The 26,816-nt window shown below is 46.7% G+C and overlaps 2 protein-coding genes and 1 pseudogene across 17 annotated transcripts; 1 reads left to right on the top strand and 2 right to left on the bottom strand.

The window, feature by feature from the left end:
• The first annotated feature begins 415 nt into the window (after window positions 1-415).
• Window positions 416-9,611, top strand: LOC123137898 (transcription termination factor MTEF18, mitochondrial). Of its 16 annotated transcripts, none has more exons than XM_044557772.1 (8): window positions 416-2,883; window positions 3,621-3,799; window positions 3,887-3,967; window positions 4,315-4,501; window positions 5,360-5,504; window positions 5,776-5,891; window positions 6,589-6,757; window positions 7,209-9,611. In XM_044557772.1, the coding sequence occupies exon 1, from the start codon at window positions 503-505 to the stop codon at window positions 2,255-2,257; it is 1,755 nt and encodes a 584-aa protein (XP_044413707.1). In that variant the 5' UTR covers window positions 416-502; the 3' UTR covers window positions 2,258-2,883; window positions 3,621-3,799; window positions 3,887-3,967; window positions 4,315-4,501; window positions 5,360-5,504; window positions 5,776-5,891; window positions 6,589-6,757; window positions 7,209-9,611. The 16 variants fall into 16 exon arrangements, with proteins under 16 accessions (XP_044413707.1, XP_044413703.1, XP_044413706.1 ...); XM_044557768.1 differs by lacking the exon at window positions 5,776-5,891 and adding an exon at window positions 4,597-4,659; XM_044557771.1 differs by having other exon boundaries at window positions 4,315-4,659; window positions 5,806-5,891.
• Window positions 9,612-10,102: 491 nt separating this feature from the next.
• Window positions 10,103-12,145, bottom strand: LOC123137896 (myricetin 3-O-rhamnoside 1,2-glucosyltransferase UGT709G2). The gene has a single exon (XM_044557759.1). It carries the CDS (start codon window positions 11,763-11,765, stop codon window positions 10,326-10,328), a length of 1,440 nt encoding a protein of 479 aa, XP_044413694.1. The 5' UTR covers window positions 11,766-12,145; the 3' UTR covers window positions 10,103-10,325.
• A 4,267-nt stretch (window positions 12,146-16,412) lies between these two features.
• LOC123137897 (pectin acetylesterase 8-like) lies at window positions 16,413-19,164 on the bottom strand (annotated as a pseudogene).
• Between the last annotated feature and the right edge of the window lie 7,652 nt (window positions 19,165-26,816).

Below are 26,816 nucleotides of genomic sequence, written 5' to 3'. Positions count from 1 at the left end.
GTGCATTAAAAACTGCAGCATGATCTGGTGGAGCACCTATGGAGGCTCAAGGGCAACGCCTAGCTCGACGTGTGATGAAATATGAGTTTTTATTTGTGTTTGAATTATGAGTCTGATTCGTTAAACTATTTAACCTGTATTGATTTCTGCGATGAACTATGTGATAAAAATTAGTTCTATTGAATTTGTGCCGAAGCACGCCAAATGTGGGTGGAAATTGGGCCGAAATCGGAGGGGGGGGGGGGGTGTGGAGGGTGAACTTATGGGTCGGTTGGGAACCCGAGCTCCCATGCCCGGTTGACTTCGAGACGATGCTATTTTAATTTCGTGGGGGCGAACGGTTAAAGATGCTCTAAACATTACAATGGACCGGTTGGGTGCAATTTGAAAGGGAAAAACTGATTTTTTACTCGTGTAAAGCTTTACAGGGATCGGTTAGGGATGCTCTGACAAACCCTAACCCCTCGGGTCGATATCCCCTGGCCCTGGCTCAAGGAGAGCAATGGCGTGGAGCAGGGCAGCACACCGGCGCAGCACCGTCATGCCACTCCTACGCGCCGCGCTCCGCCGCTTCCTCTCCACGGAGTCTTCGGGGTTCCCGAAGCTACGGAATCTTCCGTACCGACTCCGCCGCGCCGCCGTCCCCGCTGCTCGCACCGCCGTCTCCGACTACCTCATCTCAACGCGCTGCCTCCCCTCCTCCCACGCCGACTCAATCACTGCGCTCGCGCCGTGCTCCCTCCACACCTTCCTCGCCGGCATCCCAGCCGTGCCCAGTACGCTCCCCTCCTCCGACCTCCCCTCCCTCCTCCGCCGCCACCTCTCCTACCATCCGCTCAACGAGCTTCCCTTCTTCCTCGAGTCCATCGGCTTGCCCCCCTCCACCGATTCCGATCTCATGTTCCTCACTGACCATCCGTCCCTCCTCCCCGCCGTTGCCGCGCTCGCGCATTTCGGCTTCCCGTGGTCCCGCCTCGGCCTGCTATTCCCCAATGTCCTCCTCCAAGTCCCTCCCGACCTCATCTCCGCCCGCCTCGTCGCCCTCGAGGAAAGCCTCCGCCCGCTGCCCCGTGCTGCGATTATCGCTGCCTGCCTCTCTTTCCCCTCGCTTATTGAGAACGATCTCTCCAGCAGTGCCCCCCTTGTCGATGATCTTATGATGGCGTATGGAGGATTGGGTCCGGATTTGGGGGCTAGCAATGACATTGATGTCTTCTTGCGAGTGTGCGGCAGGATGCAGATGTTCTACGATGCTGGGGTGAAGATTGGGAGCATCGGGGGGCTTGTTGGGTGCAATCAGAGGGTTTTTCTTGAGCTTAAGGAGGAGCGGATTGGTGAGAGGTTGAAATTCTTCAAGAGGCTGGGGCTGGCAGGGGAGGAGGCAGGGAGGTTCTTACTGAGCAATCCTGGGGTTTTGGATCTTGATTTTGATGATGTGGTGATCTCAGTGCCAGAGTACCTGAGGAGAGTTGGGTTGGCAGATGATGAGGTCGATGTGGCGGTGAAGACGCACCCGTATGTGGTTGGGAGGAACAGACTGGAGAACCTCCCTGGTGTGCTGCGTGCAATGGGACTGAATCATCGTTTCCTGGAGAAGATTTCTGGTGGTGGTGAGAGCTTGCGGTATTTATCACCAGATTTCGTGTTGGAGGATACTAGTTATGATATGGAGGTGGAGAGAGCATTCTCAGACAGAATGGTTAAGGTGAAGGCGGCGATGAATGCACAGCATGTGGACACCAAGCTTGAGTTCTTGAAGAGCATTGGGTATGGTGAGAACAAGATAGCCGCACACGTACTTCCTGTTCTGCACAGCACTCGGGAAATGCTGAATGAGCGATTTGACTACCTCCTGGAAAGAGGGGTGGAGTACAAGATGCTGTGTCGGATCGTGAGTGTGTTCCCAAAGGTGCTGAACCAAGGCAAGGAGATGCTCAATGAAAAGTTAAACTACATGACTCTGGATCTGGGATACTCTTTGGAGTATCTTGATTGCTTCCCAGCATTACTGTGCTTTGATTTGGAGAACCGGGTCAAGCCTAGGTATGCAATGCTTCGGTGGCTCCAAAGTTATGGTCTTCTTAAAAGACCATTAGCCCCTGCAACTGTGCTTGCTAACTCAGAGAAGAGGTTCATTTTCAACCTCTACAATATGCATCCTGCAGCGCCAAAGCTGTGGCTCGAGTGCTTCTCTTCAAGAATACACATGGAATATTACCTCAAGAATATACAGTCTCAGCATCCAGATAATGAATAATTAGCTATTGAATTATGTTGGCAAGATTATCAGAGCCGGAGGTACAGAGGATTGTCATCTCCAATTGTGGCATGCTTTCCCTCAGAAGGTACCTCTGAGTTGTTATATTATATCTTCCCATTGTGCAAAATTCTTTGCTCAGCGTGTTTTAGCTGTAGACACTGGATGTAGGATGAAATGAAATATATCAATTCAATAGCCAACCATGTAATTCAATTTTGCAAAAATTGTGCTGTACATTGTAGCTCTGAGACTAGTTACATTTCCGCCCTGTTTGGCGGTTATGTATTTCAAGGAAAGATATTCTGTATTGATCCGAGGTGAAAGACTAGCACTGATAATAATTAACTTTTTGGTTATTGATCGTACCATCATCCTCATATCATTGCATCATGTTGAACTCATGTATAATTCATGATAAGTTCTTCCGAGTGGATGATATTTTCCGGGCTGATCACTCAGCCATGGTATCTTCTCTGGTGACACAATGGTAAGAACATACTATATTAAACATAGATTGCTCGCTTCTGACAGGAAAAAACTTTGATTTTATTTGTATCTCTCTTCTTAATAGGTGGTGAATAAAGGGGCTTCGCAGGGCCATGCATTTGCGGCCGTTAGATCTGGTGCTCCCTCTGATCTGAACCGTCCATTTTTTTCTCTGTGTGAGATAGAAGTCCAGTCCACTAGCGGTAGAAAACCCTACCCGCCGCTCGGGCCCCTCCTTTTGCGCTCGTTTCCATTGCTTCGCCACCACCATTCTTCTCCTCCTTCATCCTCTCCCCGTGGTAGGACAGCGCCGCTGCTGCCTCGTTCCTCCGCTCCTCCCTGTCTGTCAGTCTCCGTCTTGAGCAGGGCACAGTTACCGTATACCGTCTAATCAGAACTGGACTGCATTGGCTGAAAATAACAGGTTAATCACCGCTGAAAACATGTTGACTCTAGATCAGGACACCCCAATCCAGAAAGCCATTGTAGAAGAGTTAAGTGGTAATTAATGGTGGCAGGACAGTCGCTTAATAATGCACTTGAAAAGATTTATTTTTCTACATCCATTGCCATAACATCTGAATAACTGAATAGCCAGATGTTGAAAGTGATGCAATCTTTTGTCAATACACAAGTGTGCTGTTGTGGTTCTCGATTGCTAGTAATTGATTGTACCTAATATTGTTGCATGACGTTATGCAAAAAAGAATCAGAAGTAGTTCTGAGTCAAGTGAGGTTTAACATCAGTGATATTTCTATATGATTGTATTTTAAGTTAGCACCTCCTGCTTTAAAAGAATCATTAGCACCTCCTGTTATTTTGATTCATTCACACCTTTCTTTCATTAGTCATAAGTATCTTCTGCCGCTCTAGGATTATGGCCAATGGTTATCTATCTATGATACAAGATAGAGTCAAAAGGGACAACATGGTATTCTCTGATACAAGTTCATGGCACCTTGGATTGGATCCATATGGCGCATACCAGGAACAAAAACTTCTTATGGTGCAAAGATTCTAGTGGAGGTATAAATATGTATTTAGCTGCAGAGGTGCGTTTATGTAATTAGTTGGGTATGTACCTTTTCTCTTTCATATCTCACACATCTGTTAACACCTTATATGGTTCCATTCTGTAGGTTGGCCACTCAAGGTGATGCAAGGTTCTCTCTTCCATTGTGGGGTTAGCTGCCAGTGCTCACTATTTTTCTCTACCGCAGGTGTGTAAAATCATTTCATTCTTTTGGTTACCATAGTTAAAATTCCTACACCAATTTTGCTATGTAACTCCTGCTACTGATGTTGTTCTAGCATTAGGCAGAATTTGTATTTTATGATCTCCAGTTCTGATTTATTTACATGCCAGCTTGGATCCCACTTCGTTTTTATAAGAAATTGCGTAGTGTTGGTTGGGCTGAATACATGACAAGACCAACTCCTTTTATTCTGACACATAACTTTGTTTAAAGCATTTTGCTTTTATTACAAATATAAAGCGTGTCGGCAACTTTGTAGTTACATCAAGTTCTTTTTTGGCGTCTTTAACTGTAAGTCATTTAATCTTCAGGTTTGATTTCACACTTCCACTTCATGCCCCTGCGTTGTCCACTCTTCCAGACTCAACCAATGTTGCGCTGCAGCTGGCCTCACTACCGGATGATTGTCACACCGCTCATCTCCCTAGGACAACCTTCCGAGGACTGGTCATCGCCTCTTACCATCACAAGAACTATCCATTCTTTGAGTGATTGCAGGTAATCTACAATATTCATAAAGCTTAATCGAAAACCATAGGCGTGAGGGTCACCTTTCGAATACATATTGTGGTCATTGAAAACTTTCCGTGTAGACTTGGTACTGTTCGCTCTGGTGTTCCATGGCAGTGTGCAACATCTATTGGATGATACAAAATGTGTGTTCCCTGCTCTCTTTTTTCATATGTATCTTCATTTATATAGCATTTCCTGTGTTTCAAAATATTTGGCAGTATATTCTGTTAAGTTTTGAATAATAATATCCTAAATAATTTGGATAAACGATAGCTTGATGCGTGCATGTGTAATAAACCCATATATTACTTTGAGAAATGTTTATACAATTTATGCTGCATTGTTGCCTTCTAATTTTTAAATCCTTAGTTTTTTAGCCAGACGGGGAGCATGGGCGCAGCGGTAAAGCTGTTACCTCCTGCAGGTTCGAGTCCTCGAAACAGCCTCTTGCATAAATGTAGGGAAAGGCTGCGTACAAAAGACCCAGAGTGGTCAGACCCTTCCCCCGGACCCTGTGCAAGCGGAGCTACTCAGCAACGTGCTCCAGGCTGCCCCCTTTTTTTAGTTTTTTTAGCCAAAACTTTAGAAATTTCTCTTGCTATATTTTCATTGTGTTGTTACTATTACCTATGTTTATATTCTCTTGCTATCCTTTATTTCTAATCTCCAGATTGACAACCACTAAAATTTGTACAGATAGTAAAAGTAGCTGTACACACTTAGGTCTTACTCTGCAAGTAACCGAACAAATAAGCATTTGATTTCTTAACTGAAGATATGACTATTACCATTTTAAATGATTACCGTTTTCTTCCCTTGGTGGTGCTTACGAAATGGTAACAGCAAAAAACAAGTGACGTGAGGCAGAAAAAAGAAGACATTCCTGAGTTGAGATTGCAAGGTTGAGCATTACAAATCCCTGCTATCTGAATGTGAAGTCAAGACGAAGTCCAAGGTGGAGGAGCTGCAAAAAACTAACATTCTGCAGGTAACCAAAAAAGGCGATATTTCCTTGCAATTCCTCCTTTCAAGCTAAAGAGTGCACTTTCTTAGGCTGTCATTAGTTTTCACCGGGGCATACCTACTCCATGACACCATGTATGATGATTAGTTTCTATGTAGTCCATCTGCTACAATCACAGTTAACTGTTGCTTGACCTTAGACTTTTAAACAAGTCCCCCCCCCCCCCCCCCCCCTCCTTCCTTTGGGGCACTAGTTGATCTATACTTTAATTGATTTCTTTTTATATTTCTGTTAGGAGCACCTTAATGGCAGTTTTCATTTTCAGTGGGCTAATAAAATGCAAGCTATGGGGAACTCAAAGAAGAATGAGGAAAGACATTTAGACAAAAGGATTCTACTCTATAATATGAGGTTTTGATTTTTTTTTTCTGTTTCAGATGAAATTATGGTTGTATAGGGCAAGTAATTTCCTATGTGAGTGGTATTGAAGCTCTTTTAGATATTGGCCCAGTTAAGGTTCGTTTAAAATAGTGGATGCACACATGATTTTTTGTACTTTTCAGAGGTAGAAAGTAAAATATAATGGTTAATTAAAGGTATTCATTAATGTATACAGTTTCTACTCTCTGCTTCATGACCTAAACAAAGAATACATAATTAGCTTTTGGCTTTAGGTACAATAGCTTGATCTGCGATAGATGGATTGATGTGTCCTGAAAGAAGAGCTGAACGACTGTCAGTTAGCGGATTGTTGTTGTTACTCTGCAATTACCTGGTTGGTATCCAAATAACAAACAGGAAATCTGTGGTTCAAAAACTTAAACCTTTTCCATTATTCAGAGTTAAGAGGATCCTTTTCTAACTGCACCAGAAAATTAGGAAGCTATGAAAAAAAGGAGCTCATTTGTTTTTAGATTAAAACTGCAAATATTGCAATAAAAAACAGTTTTACTTTATAAAAATCACTAACATTGATAAGTGGCACTGCATTGATGATTTGATGCCTCTCTTTGCTTTCTAGAATCTTTCTTTTACTCTAAATTTGGAGGATCTTAGGAGAATTTGTCTTAACTTCCTTATCAATAATGCTCTCCTATTTATGTTTCAGGTCATGGTCTTATCAAAATGAGGAGTGAATTTCGACAACCAGTGCGCCTGCATGGGCTAGTACTTCTGATATTTATTTATGGATTTCCTTGCTCCTTTCTTCTGTATTGTGATTGATACCGGTGGTTTTCTCTATATCAGGCCAGAGTTGTTACTACTTAAAGTCCATGGTCAGTAATAGCCTCATTCTCTTGGTTAACTGCAGATTTATGCTATTCACTGTTGTATTCAGTCAAGTAACTTATAGTATAATTAATGGGTCTGTCTAGGGCATATCTAGATGTGCCCTGATTATTGCACATCTAAGTGACTCAATCAAGTATAAAAATGAAAGGAAAAGAAAAAAAAGAAAATATCCACACGAATATCTGGGTAAGATCAATGATGTAGGACTTAGTTGTGGAATACTTATGGCACATCTAGATGTGCTTTAGCAAAACTGTTAATTTTATTGGTTCATGATGATTATATATTGGAAGCTCTACACTTGTGTGCACTATAATGGAATTTCTTCTTGTCTTTTATGGAAATCTGCAACACACTGGATATTTTATTTGTCCATGACAATGGTGTACTCATGTTTTATCTAAAAAATGCGAAACAATTCTGTACCTTCTGCAGGCTGATGTAATTGTTGCGAAGAACACTGTCAGTTCAGCGGTTGTCATGAACTCATGATGCAAACAATCGGCTGTTGTTACATAACTGGCGTGTCTCAGTGGATGCAAAATACCATATTGGTGACATGTGATAAACGTATGCTTTCCATAATGATAATGGAGTGAGGAAGATATGCGTCGTGTCTTTCGAAACCCACTCCACCTTCTTTTGGCCTGATAGTTGGATCTTCTTCCAACCCCTCTCCTTAACCTTTCCCCACTTATACTCCTGCTTTACCAATCCCACTACTTTGGTCTCGCAACTCATGCAGAACGGATTGCTAGCTAACCTGCGAAATTGCATTACCGCGGTTGCCTCTGCCGAGCTAGCTGTTGTGTTGTCTTCGTTGCAGGATTTCAACCACAACGCTGTGGCCGCTGACAGGTACCTCACTCACGGGCTTCCGTTCTCCAGCAAGAACATCTACCATCTCCTCATTGGACAGCCCAACCATGACATTAATGCCCGTCTCATTCGGGCAACCCGTGTCCCCATCAAGGCGCAGGTCTTCGGCTGGCTACTCTTCAAGGACTGCCTCAATTCCAAGGTGACCTCTTCCACAAAACCATCGTCCCCGACACCATTTGCATCAGGTGCGGTGTAAGGTTGTTAGTTGTTTTCCATGAGATGGAATCCTTGTGTTGGCTGAGCTTAACTTCCTGAAGGGCAATCCAGATGGGTGGATTTGCAGCTGAGTTGCGAGGTGATCCTGTGCATGACTTGCATCAATGCTCCGTTCAGGTGCCCTCTGAAAACATCAACATCTTCCCGTGACTCAGCTTTAAAATAAATGTGAAGGCGCAATTTCCATTGGGGCTTTGCCATGCAGCCATCTAGAGATCTAGAAGCTTGTCTTCTTTTCATTCCGAGATGATTCTTGGTGCAAGCATCAAAGAGACATTGATCTGTTATGTCGCCAGGGATAGCAGTATCATGCCAAGGCTTGTTTTTTTTTTTTTTTGAACAGAGAGAGGCGTTCATCTCATAGACATTGTACAGCAGTGATTACATAGCCCTGCGAGCAAAGAGTTTGGAAGATGGACTCAACTGGACAGCAGCTATTTCTATGAGAAGAATTAGTGCAAGTAAAGATAGGCCTAGACAAAGATTGTCTAATTGCCTGATGAGCACAGTTATGCGCTACCCCATTTATATCTCTTTTAATATGATACACTGCATGGGATAGAAATTGTATTATTTTGTGGAAATCTGCAATTTGCACTCTAATCTCCCAAGGGACCTGCGGATTCTGTAAAGAGGAGGCCACAACTGCTTTTGCCAATGTCAAGCTGTCTGTTAAGAATGTGACTTGTTGGATCTGCAGTAAGCTGGCCACCTTCCCTGCTAAGTTGAGAGCTGCAGCTTCAGCTTGTAAGACAGTTGGAGTCACCGACATGGATGCTTGTATCAACACAGTATCAATGTGATGCAAATTCTGAAGTTTACAATACACTCCTATTCCTGTCGCCTCTTGTGCTTGAGATCCTGGAATTTTCTTGATTTTCCATGCTGCATCCGAGAAGATCTTGGGGCTTGGTGATCTGTCCAACTGAAGAAATGCCAACGCAGTCGCAAAGCCTTGCTGGATTTTCGGAGATCCAGAATACCTAGCGCTGAAGCTTGACCTACTACTTGTATGATGATGTGAGGTGCATATGTTTTAGTTGGGCGACATGGAGGAGTTTGATTCTAGAGTGCCTATTTGACTGGTGGTACTAGTGCATTGAAGAACCAGTACACGCTATTGTTCTACAACTAAGTAAATCAAAAGTATGCAGTATTGTATTTCTGGGGGAGAAATTGAGCATCAGTCTCTGCAGGAACGTCAGGGCATAAGGATGGATGGGATCGAAGGATAATTGGTGCGATGGATGGGATCGAAGGATAATTGGTGCCACGGCTTTACTAAACACTGACATCGGAGATAATAAAGTTGAGAGGGATACATCAGGGCAATACATTTCTGTATCTGGGTATAATCAGATGCAAAGTACCCTTGAGTCTTGTCCACTCTCCTAAATGAAACTGGAAATGTGTGATATAGGACCGAGCACACTTGGGGCTACATCCACCCCTGAAGGTCCGACAGAGGGAATGTGTGGTGGCAACATGGGAGATTGAAGCACATGAAAATGGTGTGTGCTTGCCTTGGGATTACCAGGCTTAACGAAATCCAAGTAGAAGCAACTTTCTACCCCAACTGTTTTTAGGAATATAGATGTACTAATACAGATTTCTAGGCTTCGGTACCTGATGTAAATACACTGAGTAGTACCCTTTTCAAGATGTATTAACTGCTGAGATCTTGCGTGCGTGTTCCTGTAACTGTTTTTGAACTTATAAATCTCTACGAAATACTGTTCACATCTGTTAAAATTAAACCCTAAACCCTAGTGTGTGTTCCTGTAAATGTTTTTGAACTTATAAATCTCTACCAAATATTGTTCACATCTGTTAAAATTAAAACAGAACATATGGAAATGAAGGTTTTGTTATCTGGTGGCATTTGTGTTGCTTGATTTGTGTACATATGACTGATTTCACACTTGTGATTGTGCCTACTACCATAGTGGTTCGATGAGGGGTCGTCTCTTTTTTTTTTGCGGGGGAGGTGAAGGGTCTTCGGCTGAACAGGAAGCTGAATTGGGGTGACGGATTCCACCAATGATGTTCGGTCATTGTTAATCAAGTACTCCCTTTGTCTAGAAAAAAATATGAACATTTACAATAGTAAATCTATATGATGTGAAAGTGTATTCAATAATAAATCTAATGATCTTGATTTATTATTATATATGTTAATATTTCTATCTATAAACTTTATAAGTTTGATATTGATCAAAGTAATACGCGGAGTAAATAAAAACGGAGAGTAACTGGTAAGCCAAGGTAGCGAGATGTGACAATTGAACATCCTAGCGAATTGTCACGGTGCAATGTGGTATCACAAGGATTTAGCAGCAACAAATGTCATCTCAAATCGGCATTGTCATGTTCGTTGCCTTTTGGCAAGACTCACACAGCAACAACGATATGATGCCAGTAACAAGGTGCCAATGCCGGCCAGCCGGCTGGCCGTCATTCTTTGTCCGGACTTGGTGTGGAGCACCGCGTGCTGATGCTGAGCTCATTAATGAAGCCGACGAGCCGCTTGAACTCATTGGCCGACGAGCCCCCTTGGGCGATGTCCCGTCTCACCTGCTGCGCCAGCGCTTGAGCCGACCTCCTTAGCTCGACGGACTCCATGGCCTCCCTCACCATCCGTTCCACGACGGCTCTCTCGCACACGTCCTTCATGTCCAGCCCGGTGCCCCACACGGCGCCCATGAACCGGCTGTTGGTCTGCTGGTCCACGAAGAAGGGCCAGCACACCGTCGGCACGCCCTCGGTGACGCTCTCTAGCGTGGAGTTCCACCCTGCATGCGTCAGGAAGCAGCCCACTGCCCGGTGGCGCAGCACGTCCCGCTGCGGCGCCCACTCCACGACGCGGGCCTTGCCTCTCCCGGCCGCCTTGATGGCGTCCTGGAGGACGGCATTCTGGCTCGCCCCGACCATGTCCGGCCTGAGCACCCAAAGGAAGGGGTGGCCGGCGCCGACGAGCCCGGACAGGAACTCGGTGAACTCCTCGACCGAAATGATGGCAAGGCTGCCCAAGCTCACGTACACGACGGTTCCGTCCGTCTGGCTGTCGAGCCACGCCGTGCAGCCGTCGTCCTCCCGCCACAAGGCGCCGCCGGCCGCCGGCTCCTGGAACATGGCGTGGAGAGGGCCAATGGCGAAGACGTCGCGCATGTGCGGCGCGATGTGCGCGAGCGCTGACCGCTCCAGAGACGCGGTCGTGTTGAGTATGAGCGCCCGCGCGTTGCAGCTGTGTGCGCTGAATTCGGCGATTATCCGAAGCATGGGGTGGAGGTCGCCGGACTCGTCGTGCCCGCGGCAAAAACTTGGAAGATCGCGCCGCCGCAGGAAGCCCTCCATTCCCGGAACGCCACGGACGGGCGCGTCGAGGTCGGCGCCTGCCGGGACAGGAACCTCGCCGAGCTCCACGAGCTTGGGCACGGAGAGGTAAGCGAGGAAGCTGCACGCGCTGGCCGTTCGGAAGGCGAGCGCCGGGACGCCGAGCTCCTCAGCGACGTCGATCGCGAACGGGAGCATCCCGTCAGCGACGACGCAGGTCACGGGAGGGAAGCCATCGTCGCGGGGCGCGCCCGCGCGCAGGGACGTGAGCAGAGCACGGTACGCGACCCTCGTCGTCGTCATCATGGACTCCACGAGCGCGACGAGGTCACCCGCCGTGCGGGGATTATCGTCCGGGAGGCCGTCGGTGACGGACAGGAACCGGAGCCGCGGCGAATCAGCCTCCGCCTTGACGGCGGCAAGGCCTAGCCTCCGCCAGTTGTGGTCGGTGTGAAGGAAGGTGACGTGGAGGCCGGCGTCGAGGAGCCCCGCGGCGAAGTGGAGCATGCAGTTGATGTGGCCCTGCGCCGGGCACGGGAACACCAGCACGTGCGCCGCCATGCCGTCGCTAGCTTCGCCTGCACCTGCGCGCGCTCACCTGTCGTTGTGACGCAGCTGGGTTTCTTTTCTTCCGGCTTTCAGTAGTGAGGCTGGCATGGGCGCATGGTGCATCTATAGAGAGAGAGAGGTGTGCAGGCGCAGCAGCACACGTCAGCAATTACGTGTCGGAGAAGGGCGGTGGCGGCGGCTAGCGCTTGCAAGCTTCAGCTACTTAATTACCTTATAAATTACGTAGCCGATGCCGTCATCACCGAGCAAACGGGATGGACCGATAAATCGATTGGCATGTGACGAGCTAGCTAACGCGAGCGTGTGGCCAGATTCTAGTGGACGCAGAGAATGAAACAAAGAGAAGCTGCCCCGCAAGATTCTAGACCTCGTACAAGAGCTCTTTTATGGTACCCTATACTGCTTGGCGCGAGGGGACCAGTATAATTAAATCTCACCGTTGAAACGGGATTGTTGATGGGCCAAGATGCCATTCCATTTTGTAGTAATAGCAGAGAATCGGCATCGCCTGCTCGCTCTCATCGCGGCCATGCTCTCCTCACGTACATACATGGAACCAACACTTGGCGGCCACAGCTACGTCAGCGCCCTCCTCCGTCCTGCCTAGGTGCCATGGCCGGGACAACGAACTTCGGTACACGGCAAGCCTATGCGTTGATGGACAACGGCGCAAAGTGGTTTCCTCCCTGTCGTTGTGAACAAAGACAAAACGAGCGCGGTGTGGGGTATGCTCAGCCAGCCATGGGAGGGGCGGAAGCCAACGCCTCATGGCTGTCGGACCTATTGGAGAAGAAGAGCACGGTCTGGGCCGAGGCCTACGCCATGCTGCCGAGCGCCGGATCCATGCACGGCGAAGGAACGAGACTCGGGCTTGCTGAGTGAGGGAAGGCGGGCTGGAGAAGAAAGAGGAGGCACGGCAGTCACCACCGGAACTCTACCAGAGTTGGCGGACGAGAACAACGGGCGGGGTGGCGGTTTGAGGTGAATCGTAGAAGTCCCAGAATGCCCTCGGAACATGTATACTGGGTGGTCGAGAACGACCGGCGCTACTAATACTGCTCGCCATGTTGTTGGCCTGATCACAGCAGCACAGATCCGTCATGGCCGTTTGATTTCGCGGATGGACGGTCTTTAATCACTGCAGGGTACCCTAAAAAAGCTCTCGTAAAGCTCTTTTATGGTACCCTATACTGCTTGGCGCGAGGGGACCAGTATAATTAAATCCCATCGTTGAAACGGGATTGTTGATGGGCCAAGATGCCATCCCATTTCGTAGTAATAGCAGAGAATCGGCATCGCCTGCTCGCTCTCATCGCGGCCATGCTCTCCTCACGTACATACATGGAACCAACACTTGGCGACCACAGCTACGTCAGCGCCCTCCTCCGTCCTGCCTAGGCGCCATGGCCGGGACAACGAACTTCGGTACACGGCAAGCCTATGCGTTGATGGACAACGGCGCAAAGTGGTTTCCTCCCTGTCGTTGTGAACAAAGACAAAACGAGCGCGGTGTGGGGTATGCTCAGCCAGCCATGGGAGGGGCGGAAGCCAACGCCTCATGGCTGTCGGACCTATTGGAGAAGAAGAGCACGGTCTGGGCCGAGGCCTACGCCATGCTGCCGAGCGCCGGATCCATGCACGGCGAAGGAACGAGACTCGGGCTTGCTGAGTGAGGGAAGGCGGGCTGGAGAAGAAAGAGGAGGCACGACAGTCACCACCGGAACTCTACCAGAGTCGGCGGACGAGAACAACGAGCGGGGTGGCGGTTTGAGGTGAATCGTAGAAGTCCTAGAATGCCCTCGAAACATGTATACTGGGTGGTCGAGAACGATCGGTGCTACTAATACTGCTCGCCATGTTGTTGGCCTGATCACAGCAGCACAGATCCGTCATGGCCGTTTGATTTCGCGGATGGACGGTCTTTAATCACTGCAGGGTACCCTAAAAAAGCTCTCGTAGAGCTCTTTTATGGTACCCTATACTGCTTGGCGCTATAATTAAATCCCACCGTTGAAACGGGATTGTTGATGGGCCAAGATGCCATCCCATTTTGTAGTAATAGCAGAGAATCGGCATCGCCTGCTCGCTCTCATCGCGGCCATGCTCTCCTCACGTACATACATGGAACCAACACTTGGCGACCACAGCTACGTCAGCGCCCTCCTCCGTCCTGCCTAGGCGCCATGGCCGGGACAACGAACTTCGGTACACGGCAAGCCTATGCGTTGATGGACAATGGCGCAAAGTGGTTTCCTCCCTGTCGTTGTGAACAAAGAAAAAATGAGCGCGGTGTGGGGTATGCTCAGCCAGCCATGGGAGGGGCGGAAGCCAACGCCTCATGGCTGTCGGACCTATTGGAGAAGAAGAGCACGGTCTGGGCCGAGGCCTACGCCATGCTGCCGAGCGCCGGATCCATGCACGGCGAAGGAACGAGACTCGGGCTTGCTGAGTGAGGGAAGGCGGGCTGGAGAAGAAAGAGGAGGCACGGCAGTCACCACCGGAACTCTACCAGAGTTGGCGGACGAGAACAACGGGCGGGGTGGCGGTTTGAGGTGAATCGTAGAAGTCCCAGAATGCCCTCGGAACATGTATACTGGGTGGTCGAGAACGACCGGTGCTACTAATACTGCTCGCCATGTTGTTGGCCTGATCACAGCAGCACAGATCCGTCATGGCCGTTTGATTTCGCGGATGGACGGTCTTTAATCACTGCAGGGTACCCTAAAAAAGCTCTCGTACAATGCAAGTTGCAAGGTGTCTAGAGCATCTCCAACAGGCGTCTAACACGCAGCGCGCTAAAATCTGGGTTGCGGCGTGCCCATAGCCAGGCTTGATGCGGCGCACAGCGCTGGCTCCAGCAGCCACGCTAAAATGCAGCGCGCGCGAGCAGCCAGTGCTTCATCATGTTTGTTCATTTTGAACACAAATAAATTTCACACATCAACACAAAACACATGGCATATAATTTGAATCACAAACATCATTCGACCAAGTTCGTGCCTAAAAGTTCATGCCCAAAAGTTTAAATTCATGCCCACGACATCATTCAACCAAGTTCGTGCCCAAAAGTTCATGTGCACAAGTTCAAATTCATGCCCGCTGGGTGCACGTGGTTTCATCACGGCGGGCGCCGGCGCGATGCCACCCGTCGCCGAGGTCATCCGCGGCGGCATGAAGTGGTCGCGCGCGAGGCCGATGCTCGGAGGAGCTCCGGCGGAGGCGAGGCCAACGCTCCCAGCGCTAGGGTTTGTGGTGGCGGCGATGGCGGCGGCGACGGTGGAGGGTTCGCGGCTGTAGGATGGGGTGAGGGGGGTGCTGGCGCTGGGCGAAGGTGGCGCAGTGGAGAGAGTGCGGCGCGAGCGCTCGTGTGTGCGGCGCGCGAAAGCGGGCGTCCCAAATACGCAGCGCGCGATGACGATTCGGACCGCGCGCCCAACTCTATATGCCGCACGTGCAGTGCAGTTGTTGCGCGCCCGCTGGAGACACTCTAGCGATTGCGCGCGTGCTAAAATGAGCAAATTGGGGCGCGACGCTTGTTTAGCGCGACTGTTGAAGATGCTCTTAGGAAAGATGTTTGGAGAAATAAATCAGATTTTTTATAGCATCGGTATTTGTTTGTACGAGGTAGACGCTTAATTAGGCGTCTTTTCTGTAGAAGTAGGCACTGATGTTTCAGAAAAATCCGGTTTATTTTTTTTTTAAGCATCTAGCATCTGGATCGTGTAGCTTTAGGTTTTAGGCCCTAGTAGCTTAGATTTTTGGGTCGTACATCGTCTTGGTTTCGGTGGTGGCAATGACGGCTTTGAATAAAGAAGCTTCAGATCCTTCTCCGACGAGGTGGTCGGTCCTATGGTTGGGGATGAATTTAGAAACCAGTCTATTCAAGTAAGGATGGTGTGGCGGCGACGACATCCTCTTAGTGCACTTGTGTCCTTCGGCTTTGCCGTGTGACAACGTTTGCTCCAGCGCCGGTGCGGAGCTTAGGAGGTAGTCCAGGAGCGGATGCAAATTGTGGTATGCAACGATGTCATCTGGAAGATGGTGGATCATGTACTGGGTTTGTGGTTCGTGGCTGGCAGGTATGATTTCCTCCTCTTACGACTTAGTCATGCAGGGGAGCTAGATTTGGAGGATGGCGTGTCCGGAGTGTTGCCCCGGTCTGATTCGTTCAACGGCAATGACTTCATCATTGATGAGTCATCTTGGAGGTCCGCAAAGCTGCATATTAGTGATGGAGTTGCGTCAAGCTCAGGTGAGGAAGTGATCTGTCAATTTTTCCTCTGGTGTTGCTGTTGTGGTGCCGAAGGCAGTTGCCAGGCGTTGGTGTGAAGCCAAGAGTTTATTTGGTCCTGATTGTAATTTTTTTTCATTGCTGGTGTTCATGGTGCGAAGGCTAGCTTTTTATTGTCTTTTCAGTTTTTCCAGTCAGACGTGTAGATGGCTTGTACTATGATCTTTATGATATAAGTGAGACACATATTACCATGAAAAAATGTTTTAAAAGGCAGCATCTTCACTTGTTATTTTATGTAACGGTATGGTTAGATCTCAGTCGACTGAGACTTAACAAAGTCTCGATCAAGTGAAACATATAAGAAAGATTTTTTTTTTGCATGAATCTCCATGCAAGATGTCACGAATATAGATCGACTATGTCTCAGTCAACATTTAGCAACACTGTTCCTGTAAACAAAATCAATGTCCGGTTACCAGGCCGTGCCCTGTTGCGAGCACGTCGCACCAATGGTGGTGCACCAATCAAATGTAACAGCAACAATAATGTGATCAATGGTAACAGTAGTACGAAGCGAGGCTGCTGCACTTGCTACGTGTGGGAGGAGTTCTTGAAGACATGGCAAGTGGAGTCACAGGGGTAAGGGCAGTCCGTCTTCTGAAACCCACTGCGGCCGTAGAACCAGTCCCCAACCGCGCTTGCTATTCTCTGCGACAGAGTGAGACAGAAGGAGCTCTCGTCAGATAAACAAACACCAGGCCGTCGCCGGCTGAGCCCCGGGAAAACTTTTATCCAACGAAATTCAGTGGTGCATGAGAAGACGGCGAGGGTGTTTACTTTGTCTCCGAGCACCGGAGAGCCGGGCGAAAACCATATCTCCTGTATCTCGGATTGGCAGTGCGCGAAGCATGAGTTTATGAACAGCCCTCTGGTGGGTGAGTTCCCTTGCGCCTCCACCGCTTCCAGGAAATGGTCCCTGAATCCTGCGTCGGCACCGTCTGTCGGTGAGTATACACAGGACTGAATACACACACAGGTTCATAGCTAGCCTGTCAATCAAAGGGCAGTAGCACCTACCCTGCAAAATCTTAAGTTGCTTCGCCGAGCACTGTTTTATATCGTGCTTGCAGCTTCGCCAGCGAGGATCAGAACTTCCAGGCACCAAAATGTTCCGTACCTGCATGCGGGCAGGTGGAAATAGAGACGAAGATTAGTGCCTTGATGGATGGTAGTGTCAACTGTCAAGCATATTGCAGGTAGAAATGGTTTATATCTGATGATAACCTGCCATGAATCATATGCTGCATTCAGGATGAACAGGGGTGTCTGAATCTGTTTCACCTCATTCTGAGGAAAAAGGCACTGCATCCAAGCAACATGTTTTTGTAAGGGAGTGCAATCTGATCCCTAGGTGTGCATTGTAGCTATTGCAAGTGCATCTTACCATGCCTGCAGGCACCTTGGATGTGCACGAAGATGGTAAATTCTTTGCCGAGCCCTACGGTATTTGTACACAACACAATCAGGTACAATTCAAAACAGCATAAATATAGGTGCAAAGCATTTTATTTTATTTTGCAACATGAGAGTTTTTTACTTATGCCACAGTCTGAACTCGAAACTTATATTGTCCTGAAATGAGTAGGGCCTTTTGGTGACCGAGCTCTTTGGAGCCCTTTATTTTTGAAAAATTCAAAATCCAAACTTCCTTGTTTCAAAACAATCTGACCAAAAATATGCAAGTATACAAGGATGAAATGTATATGTGTGCAAAAATTCAGGATGAAATATCTTGAAATGCGACCTGTATAAAAAGACAAATTTCTGGACTTTGAGGATGAATAGTATCATGTGTTAAAAAAACCCAGTTTTTTTTTTTTGCTCCTAGCCCTCATTTCAACTTATTTTGTTCTGAAAATTTACACACATGTACATTATGCCTCCATGTATATCTGCATTTTTTCAGAATCTTTTGAAATGTAAAAATATGAATTCTGATGAATTTTGAATTTTGCAAAAGGAGGCCTGCCTCCAAAAGCAATTTTCTGTCCTGAAATAAACTATATAAAGTGTCTTGTTTTAGGCACTGGTCATTGATCGGTTGTCATGTCATAGCTTCCTAGTTTATGTACACATAATCAGGTAGAAAGAGCAACAAAATGAAATGTGCATACATGAGTCATAACTACATCATTGAAAAAGGCCGCAGCATGGTTTCGTCGCAGTACCGGACCCGGACCTTGTTCCAGTTGTAGAAGTCTATTCTTTGTCAAATTGCAGTGCGCACACATTAAGCACGTGAATTTAAATTTAGGCAGTCTCAAGCTTGGAACTGCTACTACAAACCTGACAAAGAGAAGCAGAGTACAACAAATTATGCGACGGCCAGGTGGTGAAACTGAAGTATACCTGGGTTGTACTCCGGGGTGTTGCTCAAGATCCCGGAGAAGGCAACCTGCTTGGCCATCTCCTTGGAGGAACCTAACCGGGTGTGCGACCGCTGCAGGCAGGTCGTCACATTGTTGCACCATCCTCCTCCCTGCCGCCGCCAAAATTTGCATACAGAATTGAGGTGAGCGTTCCTTGGCACCAATTCTGTACGTGCTCCGAGCGGGTTTTATAACTGACCTCGAAATGAACCAACCAGCTGTTCGACCCGGAGCCGGAGCCACGGGCGAGGTGGTACGCAGGGGGGCTCCCGTCCAGACATACTACGATTCGCAGAATCAGACGTCAGGCTAGATTGGCGAGAGGCCGGGAAGGAGAAGCAACAATGGTGTGACTGACCTGCCCCTTTGGCCACGGCGCTCTCGACGTAGGTAATGTCCACGAAAAAGCCGTCCGCCTCGAGGACCGCCAGCGCGCAGGCGAATGCCGAGCACCAGAGCCGGAGCTTGCTTCCGTCCCCCATTCCCATGGCTGAGTCCGCGACAGTGAACGAGCAAGAGAAGGAAGAAATGGTGGGAATGCAAAGGTCAGGGAAGCACACACGTACCCGGCGGCCAACAGGAAGCTAGCCATGGACCATGGCAGTGACGAGGAGGGAGACCGGAGCGAACCTGGTGGAACGGAAGCCGCTGTCTCGTGCTAATCTCGCAGCAGGGCCCTCTTGTGCGGCAGGGGAGGAGAGACAGCTACGAGCGAGGACGGGGGCCGAGGCCGAACAGACAGAGCGACGTCGCCGATGCTTCGAGCTTCCCAATGCGAGGGAAAATGTCCATTTTAAACCCTGAATTTGTAGAGGTTCGGCGAAATGAACCCCCAAGTCGAAATCCCGGTCGATTGCACCCTAAACTATGCAATCCTGGTCTAAATCGAACCTTCGGGTCGTTTGGATGGCCGGGATTGGGACATTTCGCAAAGGTCGCACACCAGCTCCTGCTGGGCCAGCCCGCTTTATTTTTTTCAATTCAAAAACAAAAATTCGCCAAGGGCGGTACTCCCTGCTGGGCCGGCCCGCATAATTTTTTTCGTTAAAAAACAAAAAATAAAACTCTGCTCGAACATGAGACCCCATGCTGGTGCTGTTTGATAAAAAAAAGAAACTTGTGAACTAGAATTTCAAAAATAAAAATAGTTTACAAATTTTGAAAAAAAATCACAGATTTAGAAAAGGTTCAACAATATTGAAAGAAGTTCACGGGTTCACTCATTTAAAAAAAATGTTCATCTTGTATTAGAAATTTGTGCAGTGTATATCGCACAATTGTTGAATATTTATTCCGAATTTGTTCAACATATATTACAAAAAGTTCATTTATTAATATTTTTTTTTAAAATGCTATCATATATTTTCCGCGAGTTTGAATTATGTTCCACCACCTTTTCATTTTTGTTTGCGTTCCAAAATGCGTACAATACAAATTTTGTGCGCATTTTGAAAAAGTTTTTGTTTTAACTTTTTTGTCGCTAAATTAAAAACATTCCCGTTATATATTTTCTAAAAATACTAAAAACTGTTCACAATCTCAAAAAGTGTTCGTGATTTTCGTAATTTGTTTGTTTTTCAAATATTTTCTTTGAAAATTGTTCGCGTTTTTGGAATCTGTTTGGGTTTGCAAATTTTGTTCATGTTTCATTTTGAAATCAGAATTACAAAACACCTTCACTTTTCCAAAAATATGGAATACAAAAAAGTGCGGCATCTTAAAACTGCTCGCAATTTTCAAGAAATGTTTTCGAAAATGTTTTTCCAATCTCAGCGCTGCTTTCTATTCTTATATATTTCTGCACCGTGATGTTCAAGTTGTTGTTCTTGGTGTAGTGGCTAATGGCTCTTTGTTGGTCTCCGTGGTCGTGGGATCGGGTCTTGGTACTTGCTGTTGAATTTTAACATTTTTTTGTCGCGCGGAAAAGGAAACAAAACAACGGCGGGTTGGTGGGCCGGCCCAGTCATGCATCAAGCCTGTGCGTTGAGTTGCTGACATGCCGCTCCTTGGCCCATCAGCTAGACAAATCCCGGTTAATTGCAGCCAGGGTTTAATTTAGACCGGGATTGCAAAGTTCAGGGTGCAATCGACCGGGATTTCGATTTGGAGGTTCATTTCGCCGAACGCCTACAAATTCAGGGTTTAAAATGAACTTTTTCCCAATGCGAGCTGCTGTGCCTGTGCGTGCCGGCTCACGTCTGTTTTTCCACGCCGGCAGTGGGCCGGGATGGGACGCCGGACCGGACGCGTCTTTTCCTTTTTCTTTTGGTTCGCTCGCGTCCTTGTGCGTCAGTAATTCAGTAATCAACGCCTCTGCCGTCTATCTGTCTGTCTGTCATACTGCTACATATGGCGGCCGGGCGTAGATGCTGTTGGGGGGTGAGCTGAAATGAATGATGGGGATTAAAAAGCTGCGGTGCACTGCGGGACGGCCAGCGGTACCACCCGTGTTCCGCCTCGCAAAAGTCCTCGGTGACGCGGGTAGTGCAATGAATGTCCGCCCATCTTTTTTTTCTGCCATGAAATGGGAAGGCATGAGACATTCAGAAAAGAAAATGGAAAGGCAAGGCAAAGCTGGAGAAAGTAGCCTGGAAATTCTTGTTTTATGGAATCTGTGGTTTGCATATATTGGAGTAGAACGGTTCAGCTAGAGAAGCAGAGTTCATCTGTTTTTCTTTAGAAAAAAAAGGCGTGCTTATGAAACCAAGCGTACTACAAGAGCCACGGGACCGTGGCGGCGTTTCGATGCACCTACGGCAGCACCACCGATGCTGTGATGAATGGGCTGTGGCTCTGCTACTAGTGCTGTACCCCATGTCACGTGCATCTTTTAGAGAAAAACGATGTCACGTGCATTTCAAGACGACAACAATGTCTTCCGGGCGTGTATTGGATACGGCTGGATTATCTCACAGAATGAATGTCTGTTGGTTTTCGTGATTTCATTTTTCTAAGCCCGCGGACAAGATCGAACTACGGCCAGTTCTTTTGCCAGAATCTAGGAATTCTCCCAGAATCCGACTCCTACCTAGCTTCTTCCGAAATCTTTGAGCCCCATTTATTTTAAAATTCTATTTAATTAATGTCTAATTAGACAGATTGTAAAACAAATGTGGCTCAAATATTGAGAAACTAGGTAGAGATCGAATTCCGTGAGAATCCCCAAATTCTGGCAAAAGAATTGGGCCTACATATGGTTGTGGGCCAGATAGTTCTTGGACTTTGATTATTTTTCAAAACAAAAGGCAAAACATTTGGCTCATCGATTAATTAATCAAAAATAATTGCCATTTAATTAATGAAAAACGGATGAAAATCCATACAAATCAATCACATGCGGACTACTCAGAGTACGTAACCCTAGCATTGCACGGTCAACCCTATACCCATACCTAAGACGTAACACCACCAACTCCCACCCTACTACATCACAGAACCCCCAACGAGAGTATCTCGGCCCAAGACCATGAACAACAATAATTCCACGAAGACAAGTTAGACCATAAGAACCACCCAAAAGACTAATGACCATCCATCAAGCAGTTGCAACCGCCTTCCCTGTGACGCCACTCTTCTTGTTTTTGCTCCTGAGAGTGCTTGGACCAAGTTAATCGTCTAGTTTACCCTGAATCTTACGGGCGCACATACCCGCTCGTTCGGTAGTCTAGGCCCGCCGAGCTGTTCTTTTGGTGTTTTTAATACGGTTTGTCGGTTTTTTTTCTTTCTTTTTACATTTTTCATTCTTTTTTATTTTTATTTTTTATAAAATATTCATGATTTTTTTAGTTTTATGATTTTTTTTAAAATCACAATAAAGAAATTCAAACTTTTGAAACATTATTCAAATTTGCAAAAAAAAAACAAATTCACAAACCTTTTCAAATTTGTGATCTTTTTTCATTTTCGCGAACTTTTTCAAGTTCATGAACTTATCTCAACTTTTGTGATCTTTTTCAAATTCATAAAAAAATATTCTCGTGAACTTTTTCCAAATTTATGAACTATTTGAAGTCACTGGTCAACTCAGTCACCGATCAGTGGTTAATTGGTCCACTTGTCAATGGTCAATTGGTGAAGAAGTCAACTGGAACGTGTTTATTTTTCTTTTTTACACTGGCTCACCCTTCTCGCGGTTTGTTGGGCGCCCCGTGCACCTGTCCGTTTGAGCGCCAGTTAGGCAGCTGGCGCCAGTGCCACCAGCGTCATATAGGAGGTCTTCGGGTTTAGGGGGGCAATTAGTTGGTAGATACCCCTACTGGTCGGTTGCAGTGGAGGCGCGCGAGCGTGCGGGGATGTGCCACGTGATGCGCTTAGCCGCTGCCACGTGTCATGGGCTACACACACGTTGTTCTTTTACCTCGACATGTGTATTTGGTTCTGAGCCACCGCCGCTAGTCTTCGTCATCATCATCATAGCCATCTCATCAACCTTGGTCGTCGCCATTTCCCATCTCCATAGCCACAACCTTCATCACCACCATAGTTCTCAGCAATCTAGTCATACTTGTAATCGTGTATCACACACAACATCCATTATAAGGCATATTACCAATCTATGTATCTTCATGATGTGTTTTTTGGTGTGTTCTTAATGTGATATGATCTTCATGTCTGAGTAGTTTGGTAAGGTCATGGGTTGAGGCAAGGGCATTGCAATCCGATGTATTTGTTGGAGGGATCAATGGAAGTACTTTGAATCAACCGTCTCGTATGTGTAACATAAAATTGTTTTGTAGTTGTTAGGGCATATTTCTCCTGTACTGATTTTAGTGATTGATGACAGAGTGCGGCGAATCTGCACCGGGGCTCAGGTGCACCCCCGCTCACGGAAAAATCAAAACAAATACAAAAAAAATTCAAAAAATTCAATTTTTTGTGTGTGTGATAGATAATTAGATGTGTGAGGTTCGCTGCAAAAATCAACTCATTTGGACATTTGAGCAAGTCTGTGCAAAAGAGACAAAACCGGGGTCTCTAGAAAAGTTTACTGTTCATGAACTATTTTGACCCGATTTGTCTTTTTTGCCGAGACCTACTCAAATGTCCAAACAAGTTGATTTTTGCAGCGGACCTCGCGCATCTAATTATCTACCACACAAAAAAAATTGGAATTTTTTGAATTTTTTTAGTATTTTTTTTGAATTTTTTGCTGACCGGGAACAGCTGAGCCCGGGCTCCAGGATGAATTATCCTTGATGACAATGCTTTTACGGACTAATCATGTGCATTGAGCATTTCAGATATTCGATCATATGGCACAAGACAATTGATTTCCCTCGGTGATATAGAGTGAAGACGGTTGTTTCTGGCGTTTCTTTTCGGTGGATTTGAGTCATAGGAAAACTGTACTATTAAGAGGGGATCCGCTTCAAAAAGGTTAGGGTGGAATCAACATGTACACATACTCATATGCACCCACTCTAATTTCCCACAACTTTGGAGTTTCCATTGTTTTCTGTGTTAGGAGTTTTTGAATCTTCTAAGCTAGGCAGCGGTAGTCCCGCTTGTGCGGTACTTCCTGAGTCCAGTGTCATGGGCACTACCGCTTATTTTTAGGCTATTGGACTCTTTCTTTCTTCAGCGGTAGTTGGGTGGTAGTAGAGCGGTAGTACGAATCGCTGATGGAAATATGCCCTGGAGGCAATAATAAAATGGTTATTATTATATTTTCTAAATCATGATAAAGTTTTATTATTCATGCTAGAATGTATTGACTGGAAACTTAAATACATGTGTGGATACATAAACAAATACCATGTCCCTAGTGAGCCTCTACTAGACTAACTCGTTGATCAAAGATGGTTAAGGTTTCCTAACCATAGACATGATTTGTCATTTGAAAACAGGATCACATCATTAGGAGAATGATGTGATGGACAAGACCCATCCATTAGCTTAGCATATGATTGTTCAGTTTATTGCTACTGCTTTCTTAATGTCAAATACATGTTCCTTCGACCATGAGATCATGCAACTCCCAGATACCGAAGGAATACCTTGTGTGCTATCAAACTCACAGCGTAACTAGGTGATCATAAAGATGCTCTACAAGTATCTCCGAAGGTGTCTGTTGAGTTGGCATGGATCGAGATTGAGATTTGTCACTCCGTATGCCAGAGAGGTATCTCTGGGCCCTCTCGGTAATACAACATCACAAGAAGCTTGCAAGCAAAGTGACTAAGGAGTTAATTACAGGATGATGTATTATGGAACGAGTATAGAGACTTGCCGGTAACGAGATTGAACTAGGTATGTAGATATCGATGATCAAATATCGGGCAAGTAACATACCGACAAACAAAGGGAACTACACATTTGTCATAAAGGTTCGACCGATAAAGATCTTCGTGGAATATGTAGGAACCAATATGAGCATCCAGGTCCCGCTATTGGTTATTGACCGAAGAAGCGTCTCAGTCATGTCTACATCATTCTCGAACCCGTAGGGTCCGCACGCTTAATGTTCGTTGACAATATAGTATTATATGCGTTATGTATGTTGGTGACCGATTGTTGTTCAGAGTCCCGGATGAGATCACGGACATGACGAGGAGCCCCGGAATAGTCTAGAGGTGAAGTTTGATATATGAAATAATAGTGTTTGGTCTCTGGAAGGGTTCCGGAATTCAGTGGAAGGGGTTTCGGATATTTCCCGAAATATTCGGGTACGAGAAAACTTTATTTGGGCCAAGGGGTAAAGCCCATGGGGCTTTTGGTAAGTGCAAAAGGCAGTTTTGCGGAGGCCAGGGGCCATACGCCGGGACCCTGGCGTCTGGGTCCAGACGTTGGGAACCCTGACGTCTGGGTCCAGACGTCGGGAACACTGACGTCTGGTCCTGGAGTCCGAGAAGGTCTCTTGCCTTTCAGGCAAAACCAACTTTGAGGAGGCTTTTACTCCAAGTTTCGACCCATGGGCTCAACATATAAATAGAGGGGTAGGGCTAGCACACAAGACACATCAAGATTCACCAAGCCGTGTGCCGGCAACCCCGTCCCCTCTAGTTTATCCTCCATCATATTTTCTGTTGTGCTTAGGCGAAGCCCTGCGGAGATTGTTCTTCACCACCACCGTCACCACGCCGTCGTGCTGCCGGAATTCCTCTACACTTTGCCTCTCTTGCTGGATCGAGAAGGCGAGGATGTCATCGAGCTAAACGTGTGCTGAACACGGAGGTGCCGTACATTCTATACTTGGTCGGGACAGATCGTGAAGGTGTACGACTACATCAACCGCGTTGATAAACGCTTCCGATAAGCGATCTACAAGGGTATGTAGATGTTCTCCCCCTCTCGTAGCTATGCATTTCCATGGATAGATCTTGCGTGTGCGTAGAATTTTTGTTTTGCATGCAATGATCCCCAATAGTGGCATCATGAGCTAGGTCTATGTGTAGATGATATGCACGAGTACAACACAAAGGAGTTGTGAATGGTGATGTTCATACTCCTTACCACAAACGTCTTATTTTGATTTGGCGGCATTGTGGGATGAAGCGGCCCGGACCAACCTTACATGTCCATGCACATGAGAACGGTTCCACAGACTGACATGCAACTTGTTTTGCATAAAGGTGGCTAGCGGGTTGATACGTCTCCATCGTATCTACAATTTTTGATTGTTTCATGCCAATATTATACAACTTTTACATATTTTTGGCAACATTTTATATGATTTATTTGGACTAACATATTGATCCAGTGCCCAGTGCCAGTTCCTATTTGTTGCATGTTTTTTGTTTCACAGAAATTCCATATCAAACGAAGTTCAAACGCGATAAAAATTTATGGAGAATTATTTTGGAATATATGTGATTTTTGGGAGGTGAAATCAACGCAAATGGGGGCCCATAGCCCCCCAAGATACACTAGGATGCGCCAGGGGGTGCCAGGCACGCCCAGGTGTCTTATGCCCTCCTCGTAAGGCGGTTGGGGCCCTTCTTCTCGTGCAAGAAAGATATTTTATGGAAAAAACCGTGTAAAAATTTCAGCGCAATCGGAGTTACGGATCTCCGGGTTTAAGAAACCATGAAGGGCCAGATCTCGGGAACACGAAACAGAAGAGAACAGAGAGGGAGATCCAATCTCGGAGGGGCTCCCACCCCTCCGCTGCCATCTAGGGGGGCAAGGAAGAATAATAAGGAGGGGGGTTCTCTCCCCCTCTCTCCCGGTGGTGCCGGAGTGCTGCCGGGGCAAGGATCGTGATGGTGATCTACATCAACAACCTTGCTACCGTCAACACCAACTCTCCCTCCCTCTATGCAGTGGTGTAACACCCCTTCTCCCCGTTGTAATCTCTATTTAAACATGGTGCTCAACTCCACATATTATTTCCCAATGATATTTGGCTATCCTATGATGTTTGAATAGATCCATTTTGTC

The sequence above is a fragment of the Triticum aestivum genome, chromosome 6B, assembly GCF_018294505.1.
Source record: "Triticum aestivum cultivar Chinese Spring chromosome 6B, IWGSC CS RefSeq v2.1, whole genome shotgun sequence".
Classification (NCBI taxonomy): Eukaryota; Viridiplantae; Streptophyta; class Magnoliopsida; order Poales; family Poaceae; genus Triticum; species Triticum aestivum.
This window is presented reverse-complemented; position numbering and strand designations above follow the sequence as displayed.